Source organism: Clavelina lepadiformis, chromosome 6 (assembly GCF_947623445.1).
Source record: "Clavelina lepadiformis chromosome 6, kaClaLepa1.1, whole genome shotgun sequence".
In the NCBI taxonomy this organism is placed as follows: Eukaryota; Metazoa; Chordata; class Ascidiacea; order Aplousobranchia; family Clavelinidae; genus Clavelina; species Clavelina lepadiformis.
The window spans coordinates 17,373,635-17,386,033 of NC_135245.1; the positions used below are offsets into that span (position 1 = coordinate 17,373,635).

The window sequence follows — 12,399 nt, forward strand, 5'->3', positions numbered from 1 at the left end:
CAGTGGTTTTCGCATTAGGGACTTTTATTTCGAAGTGATGCGTGGGTTTTGCAAAACAGAATATATTTTAAGACAAATGAACTTAATTCAAGGTTAAATGGTTAAACTTTCAAAGCCCAATCAGAATAACCTTTAACATTTTCCCAATAATGTCGCACGCGAGCGTAGGTTAAACGGCAGACTGGGCTTATTATTACGATATCTTGTGTTATGTTTATCTTAAGAAGCTTTGCTAGACTCACATGCTGCAAAGGGAATTTATGTTGTGAAGGATTTGTGGTACCAGCTGCTGTCTCAATTTTTTTGGAGATTTCGAAGACAAAACCTGAAGTTAGGTAATTAATGAAACAAAAGCAGACCTGGTAAAATTAATTTTTGCTATCAGATAGACTAATAGGCGCTTATGTGCCATGGCTTTTTGTCCTTAGCTTTGTACTGTCATATCTGTCTCAACCTGCAAGCTCTGCATCAGGCAGAGCTACGTTGCCAAGCTCAGTCTGCTGTAACTAGTCTGTAATGTATGTTTTTGAGATAAAGTGTTAAAGTTTATTTTTCCAGGTTATTTGCGTTGAAGATGAGTGAGGAATTGCAAAGTTCTTGTGGTAAGACATTGTTAACTTTTGGCGAGTAACCGCTGAGAAAGTTCATAAGTTTAGTTTGCAAATATTTTTTTGTGTTTCAGCCACCAGTAAAATGTCTTGTAAAACTATTGGGCAGATTTTCTAGTTGTTTAGGACTTGCTCCATAAGATATACAAATCATATTTCATGAGTTAATCTTAAGTAAATTACCGTAAAACCTCTATTTCACCGCCACCTCTAATAGAACGCCATTTTTAAAGAAGGGTAGAAAAATAGAGCGCCTCCCTCTAATTGAACGCCACCTCTAATAGAACACCACTTTTAGCGGCGGAATTGTATTAGCAGGTCTCTACTGATAATTATACAATTGATTAAGTTTTCACAATCTAGCAGTTAAAGCAGCCATTTAAAAGATACCAACCAACATACCGGTAGTAACAATGCAGTATCACGTTACAATAAGCAGCAGTAAAATAGAGCGCCAACCTCTAATTGAACGTCACCTCTAATAGAACGCCACTTTTAAACAAGAGTTGAAAAACAGAGCGCCATGGCGGTGAAATAGAGGTTTTACGGTATTATATTTTGCTATAACTATAACGGTTAACATCATAACTTTTGCTTGGCACAATTGATGGCGAAAAATAAACAATACAATTAAGCTTGAAGCATCATATGAAGGTGTTACATGCTTATTGCTTTCTAAGGGAGCATAACTTCACATGTAGCAATTGTAATAAACAAAAACAGGTTGTTGACAAAAAAATAAAGCAATCCTTGCCAAATATAAGATATGTATATTATCACGTTGTCAACAATACAATGTAGTTTACAAAGTGATCGTTTAAATTACTCATAGCCTACCAATATGCCAAAAGCAGAATTTTTTGACATCAAAACTACACAGCATAAATGCAAAACACGCTTTTCAACAAATATCCAATGTTTCAAAATTGTTTGATATCACACAACCTTTACTATTCGCATTTGCTTAGTAAGAGGTATGTGTTTTTTTTAAAATAATTAAGGCTATAAAGATTAAGAAACACCGGATTAGTGTTGTACTGTTGGTTATGAGACTTAGAAATCTGGTTTAAACTTTTATTAGGAATGAAAAGGAAAATTAACAGCACAGAAAGTAATGATACAACTTCCGTCAAAAAAGTCAAAGATGAAAGTTCTGCTGAAGCTAATGACAAAACAACTGAATTATCATCGCCAGAAACTGACAAAGTCCGGCAAAATCCTTGCGTAAATGTCAGGAAGAAAGATAGGCCGAGAAAGCCAACTCCACTTCATGTTGTTCTGTCAAGAAAAAATGCCGCCCGTAGTTTTAATCCTGATGAAACTGAATATTACTTTGAAAATGGTTTTCGGAAGGTTCGACCTTACACCTTCACCTATAACACATTCTGCAAGGGTAATTTTAATTTTTGTTCTTTTATAATATAATCGATAATGAGAATGCATGAGCAATAATTTTGATTGTTATTGCAAGTGTAATTTATCATAAGTAATCTTTATGAAAAACTGTTTTTTGGATTGCTTATTTTGTAGGGAGATGGATTGGTAAAACAATCCGTGAAGTTTATTCAACTGAGTTTCAATTTTATCCCATTGACCATTATGAAGAAGCGAGGAAAAATGGCAATTTCTTGTGCAATAAAAAACCAATCAAGTCTCTTGATGCCGTACTGAAACCGAATGACATGTTGTCTTCAAAGTATGTTTCTTTGGATGAAGTTTTAACTTAAAATTTGCATTGGGTTTTTGACTTGATTGAGTACACAAATGCGATACCAGCCATTTGTAATATTCTGCTTTTAGTTTAGTTAAGGTAAAAATTGTTGTTACTGTGGTTGACGAATGCAACGTTTTTTGCTAATTTTATTCCAGAATACACAGGCATGAAGGAGACGTTTTAGACACGGAAATCTCAATATTAGTTGACAACAATAAACATCTTGTTGTAAATAAACCATCAAGCATTCCAATACATCCTGCTGGCAGATATCGGAATAACTCACTTGTCTACATTTTGCAAAAGGTGAATTTGCCAGCTTAAAAGGCTTAGTAGTTAACAGGTTTAAGCGAACATTGTGGTTTCAAATCTATGTTATGGTTGATTGTCATTAAACGTTGATAACGTGGTTGAAAACGTTTTTGAAAAGCAAAGTTTACTTTTTGTTGATGAACAATTCTCTGCATATCTTGCGTTTTCTAGGAGTTCGGCTTCTTGCATTTACATGGGTGCCATCGCATTGATCGGCTATCATCAGGAATTGTTATCTTTGCCAAAACGAAGTACTTTGCTAATGAAGTGATACAACATATAAAGGAAAGAAATGTAAGTAACTATAAAGCAAACAATTGCTGCTTCTCATGCGGTAATATACAGCATAATTGTAAGTGTTACACCATTTTAAGGTTGAAAAAGAATACATCTGCAAAGTTCAGGGTGAATTTCCATCTTCGAAAGGAGTTACGTGCGATCAGCCAGTTACTCTCTTCAATCAGAAGTTAGGGATTTCTGCAGCATGGCCAGTGGAAGGCTCAACGCCAAAAGATGCATACACACAGTTTTATAGGCTACACACTGATGGTAAAACCAGTGTGCTACTATGCAAACCCAGAACAGGTATCTTATACAATGTATTTTGATTTTTGGGTAGAAGTGTTGTAATAATTACGTGCAGTATGACAAAGAGAAACAGTATGAAGTTTGAATACAAAATGTTCTTATTTTTAGGTCGGACCCATCAAATTCGTGTTCATCTGCAATACCTTGGTTACCCGATAGTAAATGACCCGCTTTACAATCACCCTGCTTGGGGTCCAGAACGTTTTAAACACGGGCCATGTACAAAGAACATCAATGAAATAGTAGGAGAAATTTCTCGAACTCATGAGCAAACTTGGCCTGTGAATAGTGACTCAACTCAAACGCATCCTACTGGGGCTAACATCGAGGAGAAAGCAGTGGAAAGAAATGATGACACAAATTTCTCAAGGAATTGTGACTCCAAGGAGAGCAATGAAAAGCCTGAAAAAGTTTCATACTTTTGTCCCAGTTGTAAGGAATGTAAAAATCCATTGCCAGAACCAAAGAAAGAGTGGATGGAAATGTACCTGCATGCATATCACTACAAAGGCCCTAATTGGGAGTTTAAGACATCTGTGCCAAAATGGGCTGGTGTTGAAACTATTGAACTGACTGGCGCTGAATATCAACAATTTTGCTAATTTAGACTGCGCTTTTACTATTTTGACTAGTCGAAAAATAATGTTCAAATGTTTTTCTTGCTACAAAGCCAAGCTAGTTCATTATTCTGAAAGTTTACTAAAGAGTAAGGTTAAAGTTTGTACAGTAATTGCAAACATGCTTTTAATAAAGGAACTGTTTTAGCAGTTTATTTTTAAGCAAACATATAAAAAAAAGAAAACATAGCCTGGGTTTCGACTATTGATTTAGTTAGTGTCATTCCTTCTCACTGCATTTAGTCATATTCCTACACTGATTACATTGAACCTTGGATTCGTGGTATATGTCCATTTATAATTGAAACATGCATTGCACATTAGGATTGTGAAAGTGCCGTCTTTAGAACTTTAAATTATTCAATAAGCGCCACATTTTGACAACTTTGAACAAGAAAATACAAATTGTTGTTGCACATTTAAGCCATTGTGGGCTTGCTTTTCTACCACCTGCTTAACAGTTGCTATTTAAATGGCAAGAATGACTTTAATATCTGCTACAAAATCATTGAGAGAACGAGCCTTTCAGGTTTCCATATAAGAAAAGCTGTCAAACACGGATTAACGCGTTACTGCTGCAAGCTGTGCTCTCAGCTGTCGGGTTATGTTCATTGCGCAATGAATGTCAGTTTCTCCATTTGATATCCTTAAATAGAAGCAACAACATTAGTTTTGTGGCCACGCTATGATACTGTAGAGCCAAGTTGATGCAAAGCAACATACTTGTGATCTTAACTGGGTGGATGCATATTGCCTCATATGTTGGTTAGCTTGCGGTATTTCATCTAAATATGCCATCAGCTTCTGTCGATCTTTCGTATAAACAAGTGTCTGAGTATGAAAATAACTTGCAATGAAAGAAGGAAATGTGTTTTTAATATGCAAGCAGTAAGCTCTTAGGCTGGGTCCACACATATTTCTCACGAGCATGTTTGCGCAACTTAGCCAGCTCGCCTGTTCGGATAAGTTAAGCGTAAAGACTCTGTGTCGACTGTCTGGATCCAGCCTCGATAAGCAAGAAAATTTAAGGTAGGAAGTTTTGTCTCAGTAAAAAATGACTCACGTCAATGGCCACTTTAAAACTCTTTAACTTTATGGCCATCTCGAGCCTTTTTTCGTTTCCTTCAATTTCAGCACAATACTTTCCAAGCGCCTATAGTTAAAAGAGAGAAATTATCAAATTAACTGACAAGTAATTTGCAAAATACAATGACATGGAAACAACTTACGTCAGGTGGGGCTAAGTTTTTGCTCAAAACATCAACTACTTTATCAAAGCCAATAGTAGCATGAAGCCTCGCGCTACGAAACAAAGATTTTGGAACTGTTAATAATGCTTCAATATCCCTCCATCTAAAATGACAAATAAAGTGACATCAAAGATCTTGTGTAAAGTTTGCTTGAAATTGAATGTATGCCATCACCTTCTCATGCGACAAAGAGCTGCTAGCGCTGTGTATAGAAACTGTTTTTCCCCAATTTTGTGCTGATTTTTTATGGATGTTGGACTACTAAGGAGACCCTAAAAAATTTTTTTGAAAATTAGCACGCCCACATATGATTAATGATAATTGCAAACACTTAATCTCACCTCGGCTTCTCCCCAATGGTAATAGCAACAGTAATAGAGGGTGGTGATAACTGATTTATAAACGATTGAGTCCCTCCTAGGGTGAGATTTAAAAACTTGCACAGTTCCACTTTTTTCAGCAGCACTATCTGAATCTTCGACAGCTGACTGACGTTCCATGAGCATAATCTGCTCTTGAATGGCGCTTGTTTCATTTGACAAACGCAAATCGCAGTCAAAATAGTACCTGCGTTAACATGTAGAAGTCTAGTATTACAGCAATTTCGATCAATATCAAAAGAGAAAAAATTAACCACAGCAACAATAACCAAGAGTTCATACTTTATACAGTCTTTAAGTGCAGATGAGCGTATTTCAGGGTTAGATGCCGATGTGGTGGCCAAACACTGGCGATATTTTAACATGGCTGCTTCCTCTGTTCTGCCAAGAGCACTAAGTGTTTCATGGAGTTCATCAATTTCACCAGCAGCACGCAGGTATGCGCAATAATGGTCAACTGCTACAGCTCGCTTCATTAGTTCTTTACTAAACAGATCTAAGAAAAATGAAGTCATTCTTTCAAAATTAAGCATCTACCAATTTGAGTTGACTTATCAGGAAGATAACCAAATTAATTTTCAAAAATAGAATTAATCCTTACCTCTCTTTAAGGTATCTCTCATGAAAAGAGTTGCGGCTAAAATAGCATTACCATCGTGACGTTGAATAGCACCATCAAGAAGTGCAGCCTTGTCTTCTTTTGATTTGTACAACTCAAGGATGTAAGTTCCTCCGGTCTAAAAACAGAAAATTAATGCATAAGTATTCAGCTTAACTAAGAAAAGTTTTAAGTCAAACATAAACATACTATTAAACGACAAAGTGTTTCGGATTTTGACGGAGCTGCAGCTTGGTCACGTTTCGCTTGAGCAAGCTGACGGCGAAGTGAATAATTAGCTGTTTCCAGCTTGGCGAAATCGGTGGCAGTTGGAGCTGAATGTGCTGTAACAACTTGAAGCAAAATACAATTAAAAATATTCTTACCGGTAACAAAAAAGTCCTGAGTCGCCAACAAAATAAAGTTACCTTCAGTTAAAGTTCTTTGGTCTGTGCCAGATGTTGGTCTGGCTGCCCCGTTTGGTTTTGCAGTCATCGGTTCACTGTGTTGTGGCAATGTTGCAGGTGATGATGGAAAGTGCTGCTTCCTTGCAGAGCCATAAGCACGTGCCGAAGTTATACCACATGCTGGAGATGACATCGCTTGTGTGACTGGGGGTCGATGTTTGGAAAGGGAGGTTTGAGATCTAAATATAGTAACATGTGGGGTAGCTGTTAGCTGGATAATTACAAATGGTAAAAGATACTTTTTTTAAAACACAAGCATCATTTAAAATGTATTATGTACGTTGTATTTAAAAAAATTTAGGGTTTGTAAATACTCCACCATATGTGTAAAAGCATTAGGATATTACACTTTGGCAAAACTTTACAAGGCTCAGAGTTCGCTTGTTTCTGTCATCACCATGTATGAAAGAAAAATTTTATCTATTACTTGGGTCGAATCGGAGCAGCAGTTGATCCATCCCATCTGATAACATCAATGCTGTCTTCCTCATCGTCATCATCGTTGAAATTAAACGGCTTAAAACCAGAGCTGTTCCAGTAATCATCATCACCTTCTTTAGGTTGTGCCCCAGAAGGCTGGAAAAAAAGCAATTGTTTTTTGTTTAAGAGCTTGGTTTTAATTGACAAAAAATTTGCTTAACTGTGCGACAACCGTTACCATTCTAAATAAACTTAAAATATAATAAATCAGCTTACTCACCCTAAATCGAACAGATGACATATTTGTAACGGCCTTACAAACGTTCCATGTATACAGTTTACCCAATTACAGTATGACTGGCTAGTTTTATCTTTGACGCCAAAGATTAAAGCAATGCACTGTTTAACCCAATATACCTGCTTACTGCTCAAATCTAATAAGCTACCATGCGTTTTCAGACGCTAGTTCATTTCAATGTCTGCTGTGCAAACAATACCGAACACAAGAACAATACCTCACAGCCTGATGAAAACCAAATGACTACAAGAATGATGAGACAGTACAAACCGGACAAAAACTATGTCAATTAACTTGCTAATTAATACAAAAACCAAACCTTGTTAAAAATTTTGTAAAAAGATTTCACTTCGTAACATATGTGTACCAAATCTGTTCACTGTTTGAGAGAAAAATCAGCATTTAACTTAGGCCTTGCCATGAAATCCCCTAACGTGAAACCATTCAAGGCCAAACATTCATAGTACTGTAATATGTAATGATTACGTATTGCCTGCAAAGAGCATTCTTTTTTTGAATTTTTATGCAAAAATTTTAATTAGGTCTAAACTTCATGTGTAAACTTCAATCAGCCAGTACGCTTGCACGTTATACTGTAATTCGTAATGCTACTGCACAGTGCACACATTGATGCAGCGTAGAACGTAGAACACAGATAATGTCGAAAAGGGAAAGATAAGATGCCCGTAAATAAAAGATACGATTGCCCGACTTCCAGTTGAAGGCTAAGCATTACGGTAGTTGCAAGCCAAGCTGCTCAATATGCAAATATACGCTTTACTGTAACGTTGCAAAGTTAACTATTTAAAAAAGGTTTTGTAGCAAAATTGCAATTTTTGAAGTGCTCATCAAAATTATCAAAACGTGATGATAGAAGTGTTTCGTTCAGAAGATAGAGGAAGAGGTCTGAGAGCTACGACTGATCTGCGGAAAGGCACACTTGTTTTAACTTCTGCACCATTTGCATACGTTCTGTCTAAAAAGCAAAAAGGCATCAGATGCGATCACTGCTTAAACAAGTAAATGCTAATATGCTTATTTGTTAAATCGTCTTTGGTGTGATGTTTTTGGTGCACAACTTCAGGATACATTTGTGTACTGGACCCCAGTTACTCAAACTGTGGCATCATTTGGTTGTGCACCAGACCTGATATTTTCATATTACTTTTGGTTTCACATTACGATGACTTGTATTTTTGTGAACCTTTTATATACTGAAGCTCTAATGTTTTAATTTAATATTGTTAATTAGACAAACAACATTGCTAAGATGTTCCGGGTGCAAGTACATGAAATACTGCAACCGTGAGTGCCAGGTTAGTGTGTAATTGATGTGGCATATATAGTATCGAAGTTTTCATCCTTGGACTCTGGCAATCTTTACTTGACTTAAACTCAGCGATAATTCCTTATTGCTTATACTCACGATACTGAGCTTGTCAGTGTGCATTTTCCGATGGATGCATTTTTTACTTTTAATTTTTATGCAATCTTGTTCAAATTTGGAAATTATTCACTGGCAGCAAGCATCATTAGCATGGTTATCTAAGTATCAAAAAGAAACTGCATCACTACAAGCATAGCTAAAATTAAGCTTATTGATACATATAATTAAAGTTATTTTTTTATTTGTGCAAATTGAGTATTCTGCAACGGTGTATACCATGTTTGCGGTTAATTTCAAAAACCTATTTTTGAGTAGATACAAGGTTTATTTTTCTTTTAGAAAGGTGCATGGTCTTCACACAAATCAGAGTGCACAGCTCTGAAGAGAGTAGAACCAAAGATACCTCCAGATTTTGTGATCCTGTTAAGCAGAATTTTGTGGAAATTAGTAAGTTGTATTCTAATAAACTTTTTCCATTGGAATCTATACATAGATATCAAGGATTGCAAATATTCATTTGGTAATAACCCCTTTTTTCGTGATCATGTTCGAAATGTATGTGTCTTAATTACTGTAATGCTTCTTTTAGCAGAAATCTACAGATGACAACTGGTCAGAAAATTTGGTTTCAGTAGTTGATTTGGAATCAAGTAAGTCATGAACTATAAAGGATCTATCGCAAAATTGTGGAAAAATTTGTGTATGAATCTGTAAATCATGAATTTTATGTCCTTTAGATTACACCTTGTTAAGCGATGACCAAAAAGAAGCCCTTGGTCAGTTTGTCATTGTGATGCATTCCTACTGGGGGCAAGGAGCTTTACCTGTGCAAGTTCCTGATATCAAAGCAGTGTTGGAATTATGTTCCAAGGTAGAGCTGATGTTTTAAGAAATTAATATCACATTGAATAGTTGCTGATAGAGATTGTCATGCATTGCATTTTCAATCTGTTTAGATAAAAAATAACAGTTTTGCAATTTCGGATGAAGAAATGCAAGCTGATATTGGAACTGGAGTATATTTAAGGTTTGTTTAAGTGTATATTTTGATTGTCTAAATGTTAAAATGTATAAAATTTAAAATATACAGTAAAAGCACGTTAATTTGAAGTTAAAGTGACCGATTGAGTTACCCAAAGTTTTAAACCATCCAAAGCTGGTAAAATTGATTGCAAATAGCCATGAAAATGTAACTGGGAGTAGAAGTTAATAAAAAAATTTTTAGCAATTAAACCCACATTTTTCGTGTAGCTGCTTTTTGATAAATAAAAGAAATTTGATTAATCTAAACGCAGTAGAAGCATGGACAATGTCCAACTTTTCTATATGAATAGGTGTTTAAGCCAAGTATCACCGGCTATGCTTAGTTTATCATGTTAATGTAAACTTTTTGTCACATATTTTTTTACTCTTTTTATCTCACTTGAAGTAGTAACTGAAGCTAAATGGTGAACACAAATATAATGTTGAAGTTCACATGACACTCATAAATCAATTTCAATAAGCTATTCTTCTAAAACTATGCTGCTTTGCTTGTCAGGTAACAACAGACTGTCTAATTGCAGTAATGAATTTATGGTCCGCCGACCAAAGAAAATGGCTTGGCGGGCTAAATTTGGTTCTGGATCTGTAGTTTGCCTGCCCATGCCTCATTTAGCAGACCACGTGTTCTCAACGCTAAGTAATTAAAATTTGCAGTTGCAGCTTACTTAATCACAGCTGTGACCCTAATTGTGTTGCTGAGTTTGATGAAATGAACATTAATATCAGAGCTATAAAAGACATCTCAAAAGGTGAAGAGGTACTCCTTTACATTCATTCTGCTTTTGTTTAGTGATTACTGGCATCACGATTATAAGTTCTAGAGTCTAGGCGCTCACTAAAACATTTTTGCAAACATTTGTAGCATGCAGCACGTTTTTAAGTCTTCTAATTTCTCTGCTTTGTGGTTTAAATGTCTTGATTGTTGCCTGTTGCTATTATTTCTTTGGCTTATCCTGAATACAATAACTTATACAAATGTTTTGACAAATATTTCTATTTTTAGTTGTTGATTTCGTATGTTGATGTCTTCGCACCCTCTGAAGACCGTCAAAAAGATCTCATGGACATCTATAAATTTTCTTGTCGTTGCAATCTGTGCCGGACAAAGAAGCATGTAAAATAATATTATGTGTTTAGTGTGATACAGTCAGGATAAAACAAGATATTAAATTATGCTCATAATACATTCTATGAATCATGAAGATTTTCATCTTTAATAATACGCGTAATACATCGTAATACATCGTAATTCATCGTAATACGCTGTATGCAGGTCTACCAATTTTGATAAAAAATGAAACTATGAATTCGTACAGTATATTTGCGCTTTTATTTAGTTTGCTGTTAAAGCACTTTTTTACCTTTCACAGGACAGGAGCATGCTTCAAGATTTTAAAAGTTCTATGACCATTTCAAAACAGAATTCCGTGAAAGACTTACTGCATGAGTTACATAACTTATGTGATGCAAGAAATTTCCAACAGATTTATAACATAACCAGTGGATATGTTGAGCGCGAATACTTACCAGTAGAAAACATTTACATGACAAAGGTGACAGCAAAAGGTTCTCTGTGTTTATGAAAAAAAAATGACAAACTGCATAATTACTTCTTTGCTAAGTTATTGATTTATTATGTGTTGAACAGATTCTTGATTTTGCAATGGACGCCGCTATTGAATTAAAAATGTTTGGCAGGGCATTTCAACATGGTGCGGCTGCTCTCCATGCTTACAGGTATGGCTGTCATGTATTATTTTCTACCAGGTTTGTATAGTTAAAACGCCGCGGAATTAAAAGTTTTTTTGATTGGCATGGATTTGATACATTTGAGTGTGGCTCAAACATCAGTCAATTGTTTTAGTTGATTTTTATTCGGAATTTTTCATTGCTGTTGCTTTTTCCAGGAAGTATTTAGATGAGAGCCATCCACTGACAGGTTTGCAGATAATGAAATTGGGAAAAATATTACTATATCAAGAAAAAAATGAAGACGCTCTGCAAATGCTTTTGGAGGTATGATACTCGATGAATAAAATTTTTAGATATGTCAGTATATTTCGACACCATGCTTACACCACTAAAACTGTACCATTAATTTTTGGTGTGAAATCACTTTTCTTTCACAGGCGTTAAAAATCCTTCAGATCACCTACAGTAAAACCGGGATTATTATGCAAAGTTTAACGAAACTTGTTGCTCAATGCCAAGTGGAATTACGTCACAAAAATCTTGGAGAATAACAGACCAAAATTTAGCTTCGGTCCGCAATTTTAGATGGCTGCCAATATTGCAAAAAAATGCCCTCTTGCTCATGAAAGTGCTGCTAGTCTTATTACTTTTTGTCTTCCTTTTTATGAAAAATGTTCTTATTTGCGTCAAGCATTTGTTGGCTTTGGTTAAATTATTATGCATTCTTTGTAGAATGTTGTGAAAATTTCTTTATTAAAGTTCGTCTTAACTCTGAATTGTGTTTTAAACACGTCCTAATGGTAAACAATGAATAAACACTCTACGTTACAAACAACGTCATGTGAAATTACCGAATGAAAATGTGAAGCTTAGGAGATGTGTGTGCAAATTTTACTTGATTATATTTATTTTTAAAATTGCTATGTACTGACTCTTGGAGCATGATGACAAACACGTAACTAGTATTTCCTGGAAATGTATTCTTACAAGGATGGATCTGTGTGTTGGTAAAGCTTCATTTCCA

At 35.4% G+C, this 12,399-nt stretch overlaps 3 protein-coding genes across 4 annotated transcripts; 2 read left to right on the forward strand and 1 right to left on the reverse strand.

The window, feature by feature from the left end:
• Nucleotides 1-83: 83 nt before the first annotated feature.
• Nucleotides 84-4,162, forward strand: LOC143462186 (uncharacterized). Its single transcript, XM_076960240.1, has 8 exons — nt 84-335; nt 559-602; nt 1,690-2,001; nt 2,139-2,304; nt 2,478-2,628; nt 2,806-2,928; nt 3,009-3,219; nt 3,331-4,162. The coding sequence occupies exons 1-8, from the start codon at nt 211-213 to the stop codon at nt 3,822-3,824; spliced, it is 1,626 nt and encodes a 541-aa protein (XP_076816355.1). The 5' UTR covers nt 84-210; the 3' UTR covers nt 3,825-4,162.
• Nucleotides 3,965-7,636, reverse strand: LOC143462188 (spermatogenesis-defective protein 39 homolog). Its single transcript, XM_076960249.1, has 12 exons — nt 7,235-7,636; nt 6,962-7,110; nt 6,496-6,713; nt 6,278-6,420; nt 6,071-6,206; nt 5,752-5,965; nt 5,431-5,656; nt 5,264-5,361; nt 5,069-5,192; nt 4,903-4,992; nt 4,563-4,670; nt 3,965-4,485 (listed from the first exon to the last, which is right to left on the reverse strand). The coding sequence occupies exons 1-12, from the start codon at nt 7,253-7,255 to the stop codon at nt 4,465-4,467; spliced, it is 1,548 nt and encodes a 515-aa protein (XP_076816364.1). The 5' UTR covers nt 7,256-7,636; the 3' UTR covers nt 3,965-4,464.
• Nucleotides 7,637-7,953: 317 nt separating this feature from the next.
• LOC143462190 (histone-lysine N-methyltransferase SMYD3-like) lies at nt 7,954-12,210 on the forward strand. 2 transcript variants are annotated; one of them, XM_076960252.1, is made up of 12 exons: nt 7,954-8,271; nt 8,505-8,568; nt 8,979-9,086; nt 9,232-9,289; nt 9,377-9,510; nt 9,596-9,666; nt 10,338-10,440; nt 10,687-10,797; nt 11,054-11,236; nt 11,332-11,420; nt 11,591-11,699; nt 11,813-12,210. In XM_076960252.1, the coding sequence occupies exons 1-12, from the start codon at nt 8,120-8,122 to the stop codon at nt 11,924-11,926; spliced, it is 1,296 nt and encodes a 431-aa protein (XP_076816367.1). In that variant the 5' UTR covers nt 7,954-8,119; the 3' UTR covers nt 11,927-12,210. The 2 variants fall into 2 exon arrangements, with proteins under 2 accessions (XP_076816367.1, XP_076816366.1); XM_076960251.1 differs by having other exon boundaries at nt 7,956-8,271; nt 9,229-9,289.
• The last annotated feature ends 189 nt before the right edge of the window (nt 12,211-12,399 follow it).